The following is an 18,314-nucleotide window of genomic DNA, read 5'->3' on the forward strand; positions in this document are numbered from 1 at the left end:
ATGGATTAAATTAATAATGTATAAGTGTTGAAGACTAAATGTGTTATTATATCAATTATCATCACTTTTGTTAACCATTTAATGAAAAACGACCAAAATAGAAATGATCAAAACATTAATGACTAAATTGAAAATTTCCATAATTAGGTGACCAAAACAAAAACATGAGATTTCTTTATAAGAATGTAAGAATGTAACTAAATTAAAAACATTTATAAATACTAATGTAAGAAATGTAAATTTCAACACATTTTTATCAAAAGATTAAGGAAGATTGGGAAGGACAACTTTGAAAAGCTAAACGTAACTATCCACCAAAATCACGTTCAGGCATTTTGTTCTTTTTAAAATTGAACAAAATTATATTAGTTATTATGGAACCAAGAATGATTGCAACATTGACAATTAGCACCCACCACTCAGACATAACTAAGGGCATGTTTGGATAGCCAGCTTAATCTACAACAATGGCTCGATTGGCTTTTGTTACCTCCAATTAACGTTAGAAATGCCTAAATACTTTAGATTAGGATTAGACATTGGAGTCAAACCAGTTGACACCATTTCTTCTTTTTGACAATTTTAGCAGACACAATGCAGAATTTGACAGCCAGTTGCATAAGTAAATTCACAAAAATTACAAATGTCGGTAACAAACCCAAAAAATCCACCATTACAGATCATAGGTGAATTTTTTTTTTTTTTTTGGTATTGTACACACACAAAAATGAACCATCCATCAAAATCTAAATTCAAATCTGATCATCTCAACGCTATTTAATTCAACAACATGGGAAGTATAAACAAAGAAAACGCCATGCGATTTTTAAAAAATGGAAACTAACCAGCTAATCTAAGCATGCACAGGACCTGGAGCCACCAGTACCGGAGTGGGTTGACTGTAGGGTGGAGCAGCCAAGACTGCAGTTGAAGCAGGCGGTGGAGGAGGAAATTGTGGTGGGGGATTTGGGTTCGTGTTAGGAGGCGGTGGTGGAGGAGTAAGGTCGCCGGTTGGTGGGTTATTGGACGCAGGTGAGGGAGGCTGGTTAGAAGACCAAATGAAGGGAGGGGGAGGGGAAGGTGGTGTATTAGGAGTGGGGAAGACAATGGAAGAAGGGCAAGAGTCGCCGGAACATTTGTGAGACTTTTGGAGGGCGTGACGAAACAGCCCGAGTCCCAAGACGAGGCCCAAAACCACCAACACTGTCACTATGAAAATGAAGATCTTTGTTGCTTTCCCCACATAAAATATCTTCATTTTTGGTACTAGAAGAAAAACAAACGGGACTGACTTTAAGGAACCTGCAAATCTGAGACGGTGTCTGTGTCTGCCTTTGGTTTAGTTTTTGTTTGGTCTTTTTACCATGGTGAATGTCAAAAGACTATTTATTGACCTCTTGTGTCAGAGTGTGACTTTGACATTTCATTAAACCATTGAGTTACTTCCTGATGTTATCGGATTTCGATGATCCACGGATTTTTTGGGTTTTCCGGAAATGCTTGAATTGTTGTTTTAGGTTGGTAGAAGTGAGTCCATTGCAAGTGAATTAGGAGGTTGGTGACTTTTCCGGATTAAGTTTTTAATTCATTGGATTTCGTCTTACCCTTTATCTTGTACTAGTTAATCCCCTGTAATTTTCTTCTATTCAGTTAAAGGTAGAAATTGAGTTTTTAATGGCACGTGAGGGCCATTTAAAGAGAGGTTGTAATGGCTTCAAAATGCTGCCTGTCTCTTTTCTTCTATTATCGATTATGGCGCTGATTTGGGATCATATTTTTATGACTGATTTGATGATGAATTAAGTGTTAGAAAATAAATATATTGAGTGAAAAACACAGATCAAGAATCGTGCTCGAGCCAGACTAGGATGCCTGCCATCGCCATGTCTACTGGATGCAGGTGGTGGCCATTTTAGGCAAATTTATATAAAAAGGTTGAGGAAAAAATATTTAAAAAATTAGGTTAATTTTGTAAAACTTTATTGATTTACTTGATTTTTGGATAAAATGAAAATCACATCTTATAAGACGCGTTTTCACTATCACATAAAACACGCTTTTAGGGGAGAGAACAAAAACGCGTCATATATAACGTGTTTTCCTTTAACGATACTATTTTAACGGTAACTTTTCTAATGATTAGTAGCGGTTCAAGAATAATAATAATAATTATTCATATGTAAACCCCTCAAGCATTTATTCATTTCACCCAAATACTCCATACTCATTTTTTCTTCTTAAATTCTCAATCTTCAATCTCCGTTTTAATTTTATATTTTCAATATTCAATTTTTAATTTTAATTTTCAATCCTCAATTCTCAAATGTTTTTTAAGTTCTTTTCTTTAATTTTATTATTTTCTTATATACTGCTTTTACATCCAAAATGTACACTTACTTACAATGTATGAAACAAATTTATTAAATTGGTTTGCTTTCGACGATTCCAAATAAAAAACTTCAATCATTTCAATTTATTTGAAAGGAGAAAAGAAAGGTAATATCTATCTCTAAATATTAATTTCTATTACCTATGAATATCAATACCTAATAATTAATAATTAACACGGTAATGAGCTATAGAATATACGGAATAGGACAGAAAACTTTGTTTTCATTAATTGTTCGTTCATTGAATTAATTTTCAAATAAGTCGTATCTTACTCAAACCAATAAATAAAGCTGAGGTTATAGTTAAAGCTGCTAGTAAAAAACCAAAATAACTAGTTATAGTAGGGATGAAGGAGCTAAATGAAATATGTTCTTTTTATACATATGTTTATAAAGCACTTAGCTAAGTTTCAATTTTTAAACGAGAGGGGGATAAGCAAAAATACCAATTGAAATAATAAATTCAATTGACATTTTTTGCTTCATCAATCATTATAAACGATATTCACAAAAATAGAGCTAAAGGACCAGAGTAGAAAAGAAAAAGAAATCGGAATAATAATAGCTAAAATCGTTACATTAAGATTAAACAAAAATCTGAAAGGGCGAATTTAAAATCTACTTAAAATACAGGGACTAATGTAGCAATTAAATGCGAAATTAAAACATTCAGATCCAATTGATAAAACGACATCGTTCGCTCGTGGATCCAATTGGAATCCGAATCAAACATAAGGCAGCAATTAAAAACTTAAGAAAAACCAAATTGAAGTGAAAACAAAATGCAGAGGGATTCAATGCGCAAATAGCCTCTCAGACCCAAAACGCGCGGATCCTCCCCTCGGGTCGGGTCACCGCGTGGGTCAAAAGACCACTGAACGACGTCGTTTTTATATCACGCATAAAACCCTAAAAACAAGGCACTAAGCCACTCAGCAGACCCGCAAACCCTAAGCTAGAAACCCCCTCTACGTGCCGCTTGACGGACTAACGTCTGGAGGTCCCGATTCCTCACCCGTTTCCGATCGCGACGGAAGGAGCGAAAGATCGACCACCAGATACGTTCGTCCCTCATCTCTCTCTATTTCTCCTCTTTACAACGATTGATGAACGCGAAAAAAAGAAGAGTAAAAAGAATAGCGAAATAAAAAGAATCAATCAGAAACTGGACCTGTCCATGGGTCGGGCTGCCCGACCCATCTTGACGGCCGGCCCGAAATATGGGAGGGTTCGGGTAAAAATATAGGCTCGAAATATGGGCTTGGGCAAAAAAATGAGGCCCGTTTAAAAAATGGGCCGAGCTCGGGCTCAACTTTTTTGGCCCGAGCCCGGCCCGAATATAATAAATATATATTTTTATTTTTAATTTTTAATTTTTAATTTTTAATTTTTAATTTTAAAATACTTTAAAAATATTTTTATTTTTTTATTTTTAAAATATTTTTTTTGTTTATTAAAAATAAGGGCCGGGCCAAGCTGGGCTCGGGCTTATTATTTTTTTCTCGGGCCGAGCCGGGCCTGGGTAAAATTTTAGGCCCATATTTTGGGCCGAGCCTAAGAGTCGGGCCGAAATTTTTTTCCGGGCACAGCCCATGGACAGGTCTATCAGAAACCCAGGTAATCACCTTTTTTTGTATTTTTTTGTTTGTATTGATTCTTGTTTTTTTGATACAATCTCTGTGCTTTTTGGTATTTCAAAATCATGTAAAAAAAATAAAAAGGGCTTTTTGTTTCTTTATAGCCGAAATCAATAATAATAAAAAATCCCCCCGAATCTTTTCTTTACATTTTTTTCTTATTTTTCTCTTTTTGATTTGATGTCGATTTCCACCCTTTTTGTTTGCTTTCTCTGCCTTGTTTTTCTTCGTTTTGCTGCTGTTTTCTGTGTGTCGTTTGTTTATGTCTGCTGCAGGTACATGGTCGTACAAGGGCCAGCTGGGACGTGGCGCGGCTCGTGTGAAGGCGTGGTCCCTAGCTCATGCGGCGCTGGAGCTGGGCAGAGGCAGGAGCGTGTGGAGGCTCGTGGGGCCGAGGGAAAGCTGCGACGCCCATGCTGAGTACCTAGGGTTTCTGCAATTAGGTTGGGATTTGGGCTGAGTGATTTGGGCCTGGAAGGTTAGGCTAGTTGGGCTTAATGGGCTGGGGACATGTATTTGGGTTAGGTCTTCTGATTTAGCGGGCTAGGCTAAGTTTTGGTTGTAATTTTGGGTTATTTGGGCTCGGTGGGTCTGTAAATGGACATTTGGACTGTTATTAATTTTGTTTGGTTTATTTTTGTTTTTGATTTGATTTTATATTACGGGCCGGGCAAATTGGCCTATTACAAAAGGCTTAGGACTTTACATCAATCAAATTTCTCATGCCTTAGAGCTATCTTCTATGTTTCAGTTTATTTTACATATATGTATTGCCTTTTAATATATATATATATATATATATATTTTTTTTTTTTACTTTTCTATGTATGTATGTATGTATGTATGTATGTATGTATGTATGCATGCATGCATGTATGTGTTGTGTATGAAGTCAGGTTTGTGTAAGATACAAAACAGGGAAATAGATTTGTGTAATATTATGCATCTAGTTTCAATGTTGTGGAATTTTTATTTTACATACTAAATTTTAGGCTTAAATTGTTATAGAAGTTATTATCGAATTTGACAGCGCGACCAAATACAAGTAGAATTGGCACTCATAATGGAGTTTATTTGCAAATTTGTTTAACAAAAGATATTATCCATATTATTAAATATTTAATTGATGAATAAATAATTATGTGTTTTCATACTTCGTATTTAAACATGAAAACATTAAAACACTACAATGGGTAAGTTTTCGGTTTAGTTACTTAATTTTAAAAGTTACAAATTAGTTATTAAACTATTCAAAAGTTTTCATTTAAATTATTGAATTATTCAAAAAACTTATTTATGTTAATGGGTTAGTAAGTTTTTTTTTAAGAAAAGTTTTGCCAATGAATTCCAAATTACAATTTGACAATCAATGCAGTAGATCAATACCCATTGAAAACTAGAAGAACATACCTTAGATTCAAGTCGATTTGAAAGTCAAAGTTGAATATCAGAAAAAAAAATATTTGAATTTTGGTTTGTAAATTCATGATGTCAAATCTGTTTCATAGAAAAAAATTGAATTGTAGAAGAGAAAGGAAAATGCAACTTTCAATTGGTACATGCAGTACGAACATAGAAAGCCATATAACATCGATTTTAATAGCTCAACAACTTAAAAAAAAACTTTTGAATAGTTCAATGACTAAATTGTAACTTTTTTCAATTAAATGATCAATGCAAAAATTTACCTATAATGTAATGATTAATAATATAATTTACACTACGATTAATTTTTTTTTTAATTTTGATACTTTCCATATCTATTTTACTATTTATATTTAAAATTTATGGTTACTCACATTACATCTTTTGATTGATACCTTAGTAATCATTTATCATTTAACTAAACTACAATCTAGTTCTCAATTCGAAGAATTGGAACACACCAACCTATTATTAAGTCCATTAAGATTATCAACATTTTTTGAAAAGTGTTGATTTGTTAAATGTGATTGGACAAAAAGAATTTATTCTATAATTTTAAAAATTTATTTACTTTTTTGGCTATGATTAGGTGTTAATATTTTGTACTGTTTTAAAGAATTAGGAAATAAAAGCTAACCTGTTTGATTTAAAAGAGATTTTTTATATTTACTTTATAGATTTTATCTAATTTTTCTCCACTAAAATTTCAGTTGAAAATTAGCATCAAATCCCATTAATCACTCATCAAAATAAGGCGAAAAAAGAAAGATAAGCATTTACACATTTTCTATTCAAAATTATAAAAAAAGGTTATTAAAATTAAAACTTCACTTCTAACAATTTTATTCTGCTTTATTTTGTGGCTTTCATTTTCCTCTGCTTCTCATTTCTCACCAAAATTAGCATTAATCTAATATAAGACTACTAATTAATAGAATTTTTAGTGAGGAGTGCATAAAATAAGATGAAGAACAACTATAGTATTAATTAAAATGAATAATTAATTAATTAATTAAGCGTTAGGAATGAATGGGGTTCCATTGAGGAGGAAAAAAATTTGTTTTAAAAAAAGGAGAAATAACAAACAAAAGAAAAAGAGTGGGGGGTTATCTTACATCGTCCTCCTCACGTCTTTCCTCACCCGACAAAACGAGAAACATTCGGATGAACAAATATCCCCACAAGAATAATTACTTTTACGAACCCAGGCCTGGATTTTGTCCCTTTTTATTACATTCTTGGCTTTTTTTGTCTTTTGCTTCTGCCAAGTTGCAGACATCAGACACGTAAAGCCTTGTTTTTATAATACATATATATATTTCTGGGTTATTAAGATTCACAGACATTGTGTCATTGCAATGGTTCGATGAATGAAGTTGTATAAACAAAATTTACAAGATAAGAAAAGGGTATTCGTTTTGTTTGGCATTTTCCTTGAAGGCTAACCCCAAAAGGGAAAATAATTAAGGAAAGTAGGGAAACAAAAAGGTTTTGGCGTCTCCTTTCGGTTATTATTATTATCATTATTATTTGTTCTTGAAAGATTTTTAGTCTATTCGATGAAATGAGAAGAAAAATAAGCGAATGGGGTAATGTTTGGAGGAGCAACGAAAATGAGAAGGGCTGTTTATGCCATTTGTTTTGTGATATTGGTTTGCAATTTGGCAATGGGGAGCTCAGAAGGTAAAAGGAACACACCTGACAATGAAAGCAGCAGAACAACATCTCCCAAGATAAATGAAAAAATGGTATGCTGGTTTTCCTTTTTTGCTCTTGAATTCTTGGAATGGTTTAAATTACATTTGAAGATTCTTGTTAGCATTGTGGAGGTAGAAAGAATTATGTTAAATCCTAGGCACTTCTGTTGAATTGGGCGAATATTAGACTTCGTAGGTAACTCATTCAGCTATTGAAATATGAAGGCTTCTAAGCTGTGTTAGAAAGTGTCTCCGATATATGATAAGATGAGTTGTTTCGATTTCTAGGGGTTTAGTGGCAGATGATAGCAAAGATTCATGTATGATGTAGGTTTAGTGTTATTGTCAAAAAGTTCATCTATAAATGACTGCAATCAACGATCAAGCGTTGTTACTGTTTTCGGTCTTACATTGTTATGTCAAGTTGCTTATATTGTTCAGTGTTATTCCATTATTATATCTGGTCTTCATGTAGGTGAAGAATGGTACCTAAACATTTCCATCTTGCATGTGGCCCTCCCCCTTTTCTCCAAACCTGTTAAGAGCTTGACAAAGATTTTTTAAATTACAGGCAGAGGAGGCATGGAATCATTGCACAAAGGAGATGGAAGAAAAAAGGGATGCCATTAAAGATTTTGACATGTATATACCACAAGCAAGCGATGACTTGACTTCGGCATTATTAGCAAAACAAAGCATGCACAAAGCTATTGATATTTTGCCTCCTCAAGTGAGAGACGGGGTTCTTGATTGCTTAAGAAAGAATGGACTTATCTTTTGTGCTTCTGACCCAGAAGTTAGCTCAAGCTATCTAAGGTCGCATCCAACTGAAGGCGCATTACATTATTCACTTCATGTATCGAAAAAGGTTTCTGGTTCACGTTCACCGGGTAAAAAGGGTAAAAAGGGTAAAAGGAAGAGTCTCATGACAGCTATTATTGCTATTGTTGCAACTGCAGTTGCAACATTTGTTCTTGTTGCAGTGATCTTCTTTTGTTGTCTGAGGAAAAATAGCGAACCAAAGGAAGAAAAACCCCTTCTGCACTTGAATGATTACTTGAGTGAAAGTATGTGCATGTTGTGTTTGTTTGTAATTGAGTCATTATCATCTTTGTTTTCTTGTTCATGTTTCCACAAGCATTTTAACTTTACTGTCTTTCAGATTCTTCACAGAAGTCTATTAAGTTAGTAAGTTTGGACAACAAAGAACTTAGTACTAGCAGCAGCTGCAAGATCCCTGCTTCTGCTTCTGCTTCTGCTTCTGATACTAACTTGACCACAAAGCAAGATGACGGCGCACTTCCAAAACCACCAGGATCAGATGCAACTGTTGGAGCAGGCCTAAAACCTCCTCCTGGGAGACCAGCTCCTCCTCCTCCAGCACCACCTCCTGCGGCACCACCTCCCAAAGCAGCACCACCACCTCCTCCTCCTCGTGCTGCTGCCCCCCCACCTCCACCAGGTGCCCGTCCTCCCCCTATGCCACCAAAATCAAAAGCCGCTGCACCCCTTGGAGGACGTAAACAACGTAGTGCTTCTGGTGATGATGCGGACTCTGCACAAAAAGCCAAGTTAAAACCATTTTTCTGGGACAAGGTTAAGGCTGATTCAGGTCAATCGATGGTTTGGCATGAGATCCGTGGTGGATCATTCCAGTAAGGAAACAATTCTAGCTTGTATTTTGTGGACTTTCTATCTAACAATGCTTCATCAAAATTTTCTTTGTTTCCTAATTGCCTCAAAAACCTTTGTAGGTTCAATGAGGAGATGATAGAGACTTTATTTGGTTATCAAGCAGCTAATAACAAGAATAACGAGAAGAAGGAAAAAGCAGCAGAACCTGCTGTCCAGTACATTCAAATTATTGATGCTAGGAAAGCGCAAAATTTGTCTATTCTTCTGCGTGCACTAAATGTCACAACACAGGAAGTTGTTGATGCTCTCCAAGAAGGTCGCTCTCTCTCTCTCTTAAAGGAAGACTGAGGGAATTGCTCGATCATAATGATACTAACCATAACCTACTTTTCTAGTTTTAACCGACAATTATAGTGCATAATATTTGATAGAAAGAAAAAAGATTTAATTGCTTAAAATGATATATCTATCTTCAGTTTAGATACAAATATTCTTCACTGTTTGACCTTTTCTGCAAAAGCAGAAAGTTTAAAGTTCCTAGTCATCTACTAGAATATGCTTTGTTTCAGATCCACCTTCTTCAGTCTCAAATGCATGTGACAGCTTACTCTTCTAAATTAAATTGAACCAGGATATAGGCTTCCTGGAGAGCTCCTTCAAACATTGAAAAAGATGACGCCAACACAAGATGAGGAACTGAAGCTTAGATTATTCGCAGGAGATATTAATCAACTTGGCCCTGCCGAGAGGTTCCTCAAAACCGTGGTTGAAATACCTTTTGCCTTCAAACGAATTGATGCCTTGATGTTCATGAGTACTTTCCCAGAGGAAGTCGCTAGCCTTAAAGAATCCTTTGCAACTCTTGAGGTGAGATAAATAGATTTAAGAACAGAATACCCGAGAGTCCTCCAGGTTACCCTAGAAGGAAAAAAAATCACAACAAATGATTCTCACATATGTTTTGGTTAATGGAATCTCCTGCTTCTCAATAATGAGGAGACCGCAAAATTTAAACATAAAACATATTATTTTTCTAAGAATTTATATTCACAGATGTAGTTCCTACGTGAAAATCTTTATTACATCAAAGATGAATAACCAGATAATTGTGATTATTGTCCTGATGGTAGGTAGCTTGCACCAAGCTCAAAAATAGTAGATTATTCCTAAAACTACTGGAAGCAGTGCTTAAAACCGGTAATCGCATGAATGATGGTACCTACCGTGGTGGTGCACATGCATTCAAGCTTGACACACTCTTGAAACTATCTGATGTAAAGGGAACAGATGGTAAGACCACGCTTCTCCACTTTGTCGTTCAGGAGATCATGCGTTACGAAGGCATAAAATGTGTTCGCCAACAAAATTCAAGCCAGAGCCAGAGCCTTGGCAGTTTCAAGGGGGTGGACTTTGTTGAAGATAATGACCAAGACAATGAGGATCATTATCGCAGTCTTGGTCTTGAAGTGGTTTCAGGTGTAACCACTGAACTTGAAGATGTTAGGAAGGCTTCTGCAATTGATGCTGATGCCCTGACATCTACAGTGGCTAAACTCGAGGGTGGTTTGAGAAAAACTAAGGAGTTTTTGGATTCAGATATGAAGGAAACCGAATCGGAGACTCAATTTTATCTTTCAATGACTTGTTTTGTCGATGCTGCAGAATCTGATATTAAAATTCTATCAGAGGAAGAGAAAAGGATAATGGAGCACATCAAGAGTGCAGCAGACTATTTTCATGGCCAGGCAGGAACGAAGGAAGGCTTGCGTTTGTTTGCAATTGTGCGGGATTTCTTGACAATGTTAGATAAGGTTTGTAAAGAAATTAGAGACACCAGAGCTAAGCAGAAAGCCCAGCAAGCCAAGGAAGCCAAAAAAGAGGGTGCGACGGTGACAGAGAACCGACCATCATCTGCTTCGGAGCCTCCTCCACCATCCCCGGATATACGTAAACGACTATTTCCGGCAATGGCCGGTCAGCGGATGAATGATTCCAGTTCAGATGAAGAAAGCTTCTCTCCTTAGCTGTAAATTTAGAAAGGTAAATGAAAATTTTCAATTGGGAACATGTTATCCTTCTCTTTTTTCTTATGGTTATATAGTTTGGCTTGCGGTAACTGGTGTACAAGATCAATGATTATAGATTGAAGCAAATTTGATTGCCATAGACATGCAACTTTTGTTAGTCTGTTTTCAAACTAGTGAAACATCCAAAGCAATTATTTTCTTCACCTTGCTTCTTTGTATTTCTGGATTTCATCCTCTATTATAATCTATAGAACAACACAAAGCCTATATAGGAATGAGCAGGTAGAAATGGTAGAATCAGGGTTCTTCTCAGTTGCAGCATTTATTGTGTACGGAAACAATATACTCTGTTAGCAATCAAGGTTTTCTTTTTCCCACTAAACAATGTCAAAACACATCTACTACAGTTGCAGCATCTATGTTGAATCATATTGAAAATTATAATATTTTATTAAATTTAAATAGTTTTAAAAATAAAAATAAAAATTTGTTATTCAAAGGTTAATTAATTAATTAATTTCTTGCTGTAGTCAATTGTGAAAACCCTACTAATCAGACTGTATAAAATGCTCATAAATCCTCCCCTCTTTTCTCGATTCAAAACTTCCATCAATGGCTCGGAAGCGACCTATTGAAGACAATAAAGTATTAAAAAATGGTTCTATATAGGTGAAACTTTCACTCGTATTCGAATAATAAAATTTTTAATTAATATGATAATCTATTAATTTTCTCATACCTTTTAAAAGTTCTTTTTTAGAAAATAATGACTTAATAAAATTATAAATCTATAAAATCATTGAATGTAATTGGATAAATTAAAAGGTTTAATTCACAAATTGATACTTAAACAATACATAAATTTTTTTTATCACAAGTAGTACCTCAATTACTTTTGTTCCCCAAGTTGATACCTCTATTAGTCTAACTATTCGGCAAACCGTTAAAGCTATTTTAAAAATGGCTTAACCTACATATTTATTCCTAAACTATACTCTTTCCCCCAAGTTGGTATCTAAATTTATTTCTTGGTCATAAGTAGTACCTAAACTTTTTTCTTTTTGTTACTCGATAAAAAAATTTCAACCAATAATAAACTTCCACGTCATATAAACTAAAAAAATACTTTTAATTCATTTATTTCCCTTTTTTTTCTTTTATATTATAGTACTCCCACACCCACCCGAATAATAGATCTAAAGCGAGACGTCACATTTATTACTGAAGCAACTCAAACTACTATCATTCATTGCATTATGCTAAGCAATTGAGTTTAGAACATTTTTATAAAAAATGGAAAATAATTAAATTCAATTTTGGAGTTTAAAATCAGGTTGAAATCATTTAACATGAGGTATTTGGGACCATTATCAAGCCTCGAAAGGTGGGTAAGAACCATTGCCTTGCACTATGATATTTGTACAAGTGAGGAGGAGTGTCGATACTTCTCCTTGGTATTGTAACACTTGACATTTTATTTAACTTGTTGCAATACCACAAGAATTAAATATTGATACTTCTGAGCCATGAGCCAAAAATTGCATTGAAAATCATTTGTTTTGACACTTATAAACTTATACTCAAAAATCAAGTTTAAAACATTAAAAATAAAACCCAAGACTCCTCTAAAAATTAAGTTTTTAAATTTTTTAATTAATAACTATTTTATTTATATAATAAAATAATAAATATGTAATTATATAATAAAAATATATTATATACATTATTATGTTAAAACAAATTTTAATTAATAACTCCTTTATTTATATAAATAAAATAATAAATATGTAATTATATAATAAAATACATATTTTATATATTTATCATTATGTTAAATATATTTTATTTTTAAAACATAAATTAATTTATTTGATATATTTTTCTTTATATATAATATTTATTTTTGTAGTATTAGTATAATATATTTTCTTTCTATAGTTGCTACTATAGGAAAACATGCTATTTTGTTGTTATTTTTCTATTGTTTTGTTGTCATTTCATTATTATGTTGCTACTATTTTGTTATTATTGTATATATATTTTTTATACTATTTATCTAGCAAAAGAAAATTATTACTATTTTAGAGGCATTTGTTTATTAAATTGCACCTATATTAGTGTTATTTAAGTATAAAGATTTTTTTTCAATTTATTTGGGAAACATTTATTTTAATGTTTATAATGTTTTTGATATATTAATTTTTTTATATAAAAAATTTTAATACGGCCGGCCGATCCCGGGTTTTAACATTTTTACCCGGTAAAAATTAGGCCCATTTTTTGGACCGGACAACCCAAACTTTGTTAGGCCCATTTGTATTTATCATTCGGACATAAAATTTTGTTAGGACATGGGTCAAACCTAACCTAACTTATAAACAATTCTAACTATCACAAATGGATAGATGAGAATGAGATCATATGGTGAAAAGGTGAGTGAGGTAGTGGAATAAATCATTATTTATAATTGAATTTTTTAAGAGATAATTTATAAACCTAAATCATTGGGAAATTTTAATTCATCATTATGATTATGTGAACTTATCTTGTATTTTTAAAAATGTATTATAATTTGAATATTTTATATTTATCTCAAATAATATTAATGTTATAATTTTAGAATTATCTTCAATTTATTTAATGTTATTGTTTTTAATTTTTAAATTTTAGTATTTATATATTAAATAAATTGGTTGATGATTTAAACACAAAATCTAAAACTACTACAGTAAATCTAAAATTCAATCTAAATCTTTTAAAATATCTATTAAAATTAATCGTCTTCAAAATCAACAGATTTAAAATATCTGATCAAAAGATATTTTAATATATTTATGTAATTTATATTGTTCATAATACAATCTTTCATGTAATTTTACTAAAAATAATTTAAAACCCAAAGTTTGGAACACTGACAATATTATAGCATAAAATAACATTTACTAAAATCGTATTATAGCATAGAATTTTTTATGTAGAGTTTATACTAAACTTATAAAAATTTGAATAAAATATATAAAATTATATAATTATGTTATAATTTAAATAAGATTACTTATAAATTCGAGTTTAAATTGAATATTTATTTGGTAAAATCATATTAATATAAATAATTACATAATTATGTATATGTAAATATATAATCTTGTATAGTATCTAACTATTGGATATAAGAAATGGTAATTCAAATATAATTATTTGTCACCAATTTTAATTAATATTATCAACGGATAAATTGATATATCAGTAGGGTAATAAATAATTAATAAACGTGGATTAATTAACTAAATATTTTAGACTATAAATTATTTTAATATATTTAAGTAATTTATAACATAATTATGTTATAATTATAGGAAATCTAAAATTACTATAGTAAATCTAAATTATATAATTTAGTATTTAACCTATGTAACTTGGATAATTAAAATTTAAAAAAATAGGAAAAAAAAAGTTATATTATATATATATTTGAAGGAATTGGTCATGCCTTTTGAAGATGATGGAGTTGAAGAAAGGCCTCCCCCGAGTGACTATCCCATTTTTCGGATTGTATGATCCTCTTCTTAGTTTTCTACTTCGCCAATGGCGACAATGTGCCTAGCATTGGCCTTATAATAATGAAGTAAAACCCCAAATCTTGTCCCCTCCACCAGTTATAAATTACTGAGCTATCGGCAAAGGTGGCTTTGCATTGTACATTAATAATTTGGGACAGTAAAGAACTAAACTTTGTGGCTCAATTCGTTGCAAATCTCTTTTTTTATTAAAGCAACGCTATGGAGACTGATAATGTTAAAAAATGTGTCAAACTTCCAATGACCCAACTAATAAAATAACTTAAAACCAAACTGTAGCAAATAACAATATCAGCTGTCCCGCCAGACTGATAATGTCACTCAAAGATGTTTACATTTTTGTTTTATCAATGATCAGTAAAGTTGAAACAAAATGATGACATCCCTTACTTTTCTTCGTCGGTAGCTGCTGTGGCGGAAACGTAATATGCAACAGCAAACAGCCCATGAACGAAACACACAATCCCCCCAATGGACAACAAATGATGGTGCGTGAAACCACATGACGCCCTGGCTTTGTTGTTTGATATCATCCCTATCACCAGCGTCGACAATCCCACCGCTAATATGATCCTGATCAACCCAGAATTTACGTATGACATAAGGATCCACTTTTGATTAAATCCTAATTCCAATTTGGCAGTGCTTGATTTTGTGCAAGGCGGGCAAGGAAAGAATATTATATGTGCTTACTTACCATGTGAAAATGAGACATGCCATTGAGAGTTGCCTATTTGGGGAGGCTCTTTGGAACTCTTCTTGAGAACAAACACACATGCACCCACCCAGCAGGTTAATGAGAACGTGGGCTAGGCTTAACAGAACTGCTGCACCCAAAGCTAGCTTGAAAGCCTCATGGCTTGGGTCTCTGCACTCAAATATCCACAGTCTCAGGTGCTTAACCTGTTAAAAGAAAAGCATTGATCATATTAAAGCGATAAAACCTGGTGAATAAATTCATAGGATTAACAAAATGATGTAAACTCTTTGCCACGTATTAATCGAAATCGGTAATAGTAGTATTATGAAGACACCTTGTTTTGCGCAACTTCGGCTTGGATGCCAAGAATCCCTGCTGCAACATCCATGGCCACAATCAGAAAACAAATCAGAAGGCCTCTGAGTTTAAGCATATTTTATGATTGTTGATTATGATAGAGGACTTGAAGATGGGTTCCGAGAAACAAATGGCAATTCTCTTCCTCTTTTTTTGTTCAACAGTGGGATTAGCTTAGGTGGTATATATAAGAAACTATAAAAAAAAGAAAGCTTCTTTTATAAATACTTTAATGTTGCTTTTTTATGTTTTCTTGTCTTCTGATATTCTGGATTCCTTTCATGGGGAAGAAGAAAAGTAGGGTATAAATCAATGACCCGTAAATGATGTTGGAATTTTTTTGACTTTTTCACAGATTAGCAAAAATCACCCATTTATTGTTGATAGGGTCAGTAAATAGGTATGGGTAGTGGATTATGGTAAAATGAAAAGTACATATGAATTGTTATTTCGATATCTTAAGAAAATGAAATGGAGTTGCAGTTTGTTGAAATATAACTTCATTAGACTCATGCATCATTATATATATGGCAGTTGATGTGAGTCAAATCACATCAAAAGCGGAGAAAATTCCCAAATTGATGGTATAAATGATTAACGGTGGTGGTGGCACGTTTAAGAGGGAAACCCTGAGAAGGTTAGAATAATGGAACGTGAGCCAGCCATGACTTGAATCCTACTGCTAATGGCATGTGACAAAGGAAAAGACAAAAGAAAGAGTGATAAAGAAGGTGTCGATAGTTGATATAATCATGAAAGCAAGGAAGCGCGATGGAGATCACTGGGTTGGGTTATTGGGATACCCAAATTTCAAACCTATTCGTTGGACTTGGTTGGGTTTCTTCACAGTTTGGTAGCACATTTTTGAAGCCCAGATGAAGTTATCAACTACTTTCTCTATGCCTACAATTTGCCTAAACAAAATACAATTGCTAGCCCCCTTTTTTCTTTTTTTCGGTCGAGAAGAAAGATATTCATAAAACAAAGGAAGCATTCAGCAATTAGATTCACTAAGCAATTTGTTTCGCGGAGGACGAACTTGACAGAGATATATATGTTCATTCAACACACAACACAGTCGAATGTCTTCAATCATGACCAAAATCCTCCAAAGGACGAGATGAGGAGGAAGAGAAAGATCATCCACAATTTCCTCGCAGCCTGTTTCATAGGAATGGCAAAAAAACCTGAATTTCCACCGTTTCGACCGACCCCCGATTTGTTCGGGTTCAATTTTTTTAATTGGATTTAGGGTAAGACGGGTCAGATGAAATTAAAAAATTAATCGAGTCGGGTTGGGGTTGAGTTGAATTTGAGGTAAATCTGTTCGGTCCCATCTTGAGATATTTATAAAAATACCCCAAATATATATTATATTAAATTTTTTTATTTCAATAAATAAATTATAAATAAAAAATTAAATGTATTAAGTTTTAAGTTTAAATTTTGAAAAAAAGAATCTTCTTTGACTCAAAATAAAAAAAATTAAAAATTTTAATCTTATTTGCATCAAAGTAAAAAATAAAATAATTAAATTAAATTCAGATCGAGATAAGCAGAATTAGGTCCCCTATTAAATTTCGAGTTTGAGACAATTTGTACAAGTTTTAAATCTAGAGCGGAGCAAACAAAAAATCGTGTGGTCTCGCTTCGTTGTCATCCCTATTTAATAACAACTCGGCACCCAAGGCAAAGTAGCATGGTTCTTTCACTGCAAAGGTCTCAGCCACTTCTACCAAGGCAAAATTGTTGGGACTTTAATTGCCTTTGGATCAGCTATTGCATGATTTGTTGGAGCATCAGTTGAAGCAATTCTAACTCGATTTTATGTTGGTTAGTTCTTTATTAGCAAATGATATCTAATTGGAGCTAAAATTAATTTTATGTTTACTAGAGAATTTAGTTTTGCATGGGAGGAGAGCAGGCTTGATCTTGATCTTGTTTGACTTGCCTTTACTTGGTGATACAGCTATTTTGAGTTTGTTTGGAGCTGAAAGCTAGCATTCAAAATTCAAATTATAGATGAAGGATTGAATTTTAAACTTGTTTTGTGATTTCCAAATCTATGTATCCAAGTATGATCAACAATTCTGACAAGACTAAAAGTAGTATCTGAATTATTATATATCTACTTTACTCTCTTTAAAATTTGTTAATTAACTTGCCCAGTTTTAATCAGTGTTTGAACATCGGTTTGGGTATTGAATTGAGACCAACACCGAAGGCTTTTACAAAAACCCATCAACTACACTGTTGGATGAGTTGCCCCAAACTCCCATTATTTTATAATTTTGTATCACATTATCAACATTATTTTTTACATTTTTGAATTATCAAAAATTCGAGTCATTCAAGTTGAATTGTTCGATTTTCCGAATCAATTCGAATAAGAACATACATAAAAATGTCCATCAAAATGTACATAAAAATACATATGGCCATATACAAACAATGTTAGAAAATAATACATAGTAATATATATAGGATACATACAATAATAGTAACCTCAATATATTCATAAAAATACATACAAAATTATCATGGTTATCATCCTAAACAAAAATTTACCATCATAAATCATTATCCTACATATATATCATGCATTATATAAATAAGAGTTAGATGTTGTATATAAATTCAATACATCAAATTTATTTTGTAAATCAACAATTATAAATAAATCACACTTATAATGTACATATTAATCATGCCAATCATATATGCATAAAAGCTATATACAAAAGAAGAAATAAAATTAGTTTTATCAATATACATAAAATATTAAATTTTATAATTAATGACAATATGGGGAAAAGAGTAATTTGATGAACAATTTCACGAGTTCATAACAAAATTTGAAAGATTAAA

General features: G+C 32.7%; 3 protein-coding genes across 3 annotated transcripts; 1 reads left to right on the top strand and 2 right to left on the bottom strand.

Annotated features, from left to right (window-relative positions):
* Positions 1-853: 853 nt before the first annotated feature.
* On the bottom strand, positions 854-1,258 carry LOC105764165 (extensin). The gene has a single exon (XM_012582677.2). The coding sequence runs from the start codon at positions 1,256-1,258 to the stop codon at positions 854-856; it is 405 nt and encodes a 134-aa protein (XP_012438131.1).
* A 5,545-nt stretch (positions 1,259-6,803) lies between these two features.
* LOC105764166 (formin-like protein 3) lies at positions 6,804-10,968 on the top strand. Its single transcript, XM_012582678.2, has 6 exons — positions 6,804-7,200; positions 7,721-8,216; positions 8,312-8,804; positions 8,904-9,100; positions 9,416-9,651; positions 9,915-10,968. Exons 1-6 carry the CDS (start codon positions 7,045-7,047, stop codon positions 10,806-10,808), a joined length of 2,472 nt encoding a protein of 823 aa, XP_012438132.1. The 5' UTR covers positions 6,804-7,044; the 3' UTR covers positions 10,809-10,968.
* A 3,590-nt stretch (positions 10,969-14,558) lies between these two features.
* LOC105764168 (protein VASCULATURE COMPLEXITY AND CONNECTIVITY) lies at positions 14,559-15,606 on the bottom strand. The gene is made up of 3 exons (XM_012582682.2): positions 15,424-15,606; positions 15,087-15,292; positions 14,559-14,962 (listed from the first exon to the last, which is right to left on the bottom strand). Exons 1-3 carry the CDS (start codon positions 15,520-15,522, stop codon positions 14,776-14,778), a joined length of 492 nt encoding a protein of 163 aa, XP_012438136.1. The 5' UTR covers positions 15,523-15,606; the 3' UTR covers positions 14,559-14,775.
* Positions 15,607-18,314: the final 2,708 nt, after the last annotated feature.

This window comes from Gossypium raimondii, chromosome 12 (assembly GCF_025698545.1).
Source record: "Gossypium raimondii isolate GPD5lz chromosome 12, ASM2569854v1, whole genome shotgun sequence".
NCBI lineage: Eukaryota > Viridiplantae > Streptophyta > Magnoliopsida > Malvales > Malvaceae > Gossypium > Gossypium raimondii.

What these genes read in the sequence shown, in the direction of transcription:
- LOC105764165 (XM_012582677.2), bottom strand. Translation starts at nt 1,258, where the DNA reads ATGAAGATATTTTATGTGGGGAAAGCAACAAAGATCTTCATTTTCATA.
- LOC105764166 (XM_012582678.2), top strand. Translation starts at nt 7,045, where the DNA reads ATGTTTGGAGGAGCAACGAAAATGAGAAGGGCTGTTTATGCCATTTGT. An exon ending in TGTTGATGCTCTCCAAGAAG is followed by an intron (nt 9,101 to 9,415) that starts GTCGCTCTCTCT and finishes AAATTGAACCAG; the next exon opens with GATATAGGCTTCCTGGAGAG. An exon ending in AATCCTTTGCAACTCTTGAG is followed by an intron (nt 9,652 to 9,914) that starts GTGAGATAAATA and finishes TCCTGATGGTAG; the next exon opens with GTAGCTTGCACCAAGCTCAA.
- LOC105764168 (XM_012582682.2), bottom strand. Translation starts at nt 15,522, where the DNA reads ATGCTTAAACTCAGAGGCCTTCTGATTTGTTTTCTGATTGTGGCCATG. An exon ending in CCGAAGTTGCGCAAAACAAG is followed by an intron (nt 15,293 to 15,423) that starts GTGTCTTCATAA and finishes TTCTTTTAACAG; the next exon opens with GTTAAGCACCTGAGACTGTG. An exon ending in GCATGTCTCATTTTCACATG is followed by an intron (nt 14,963 to 15,086) that starts GTAAGTAAGCAC and finishes TGGGTTGATCAG; the next exon opens with GATCATATTAGCGGTGGGAT.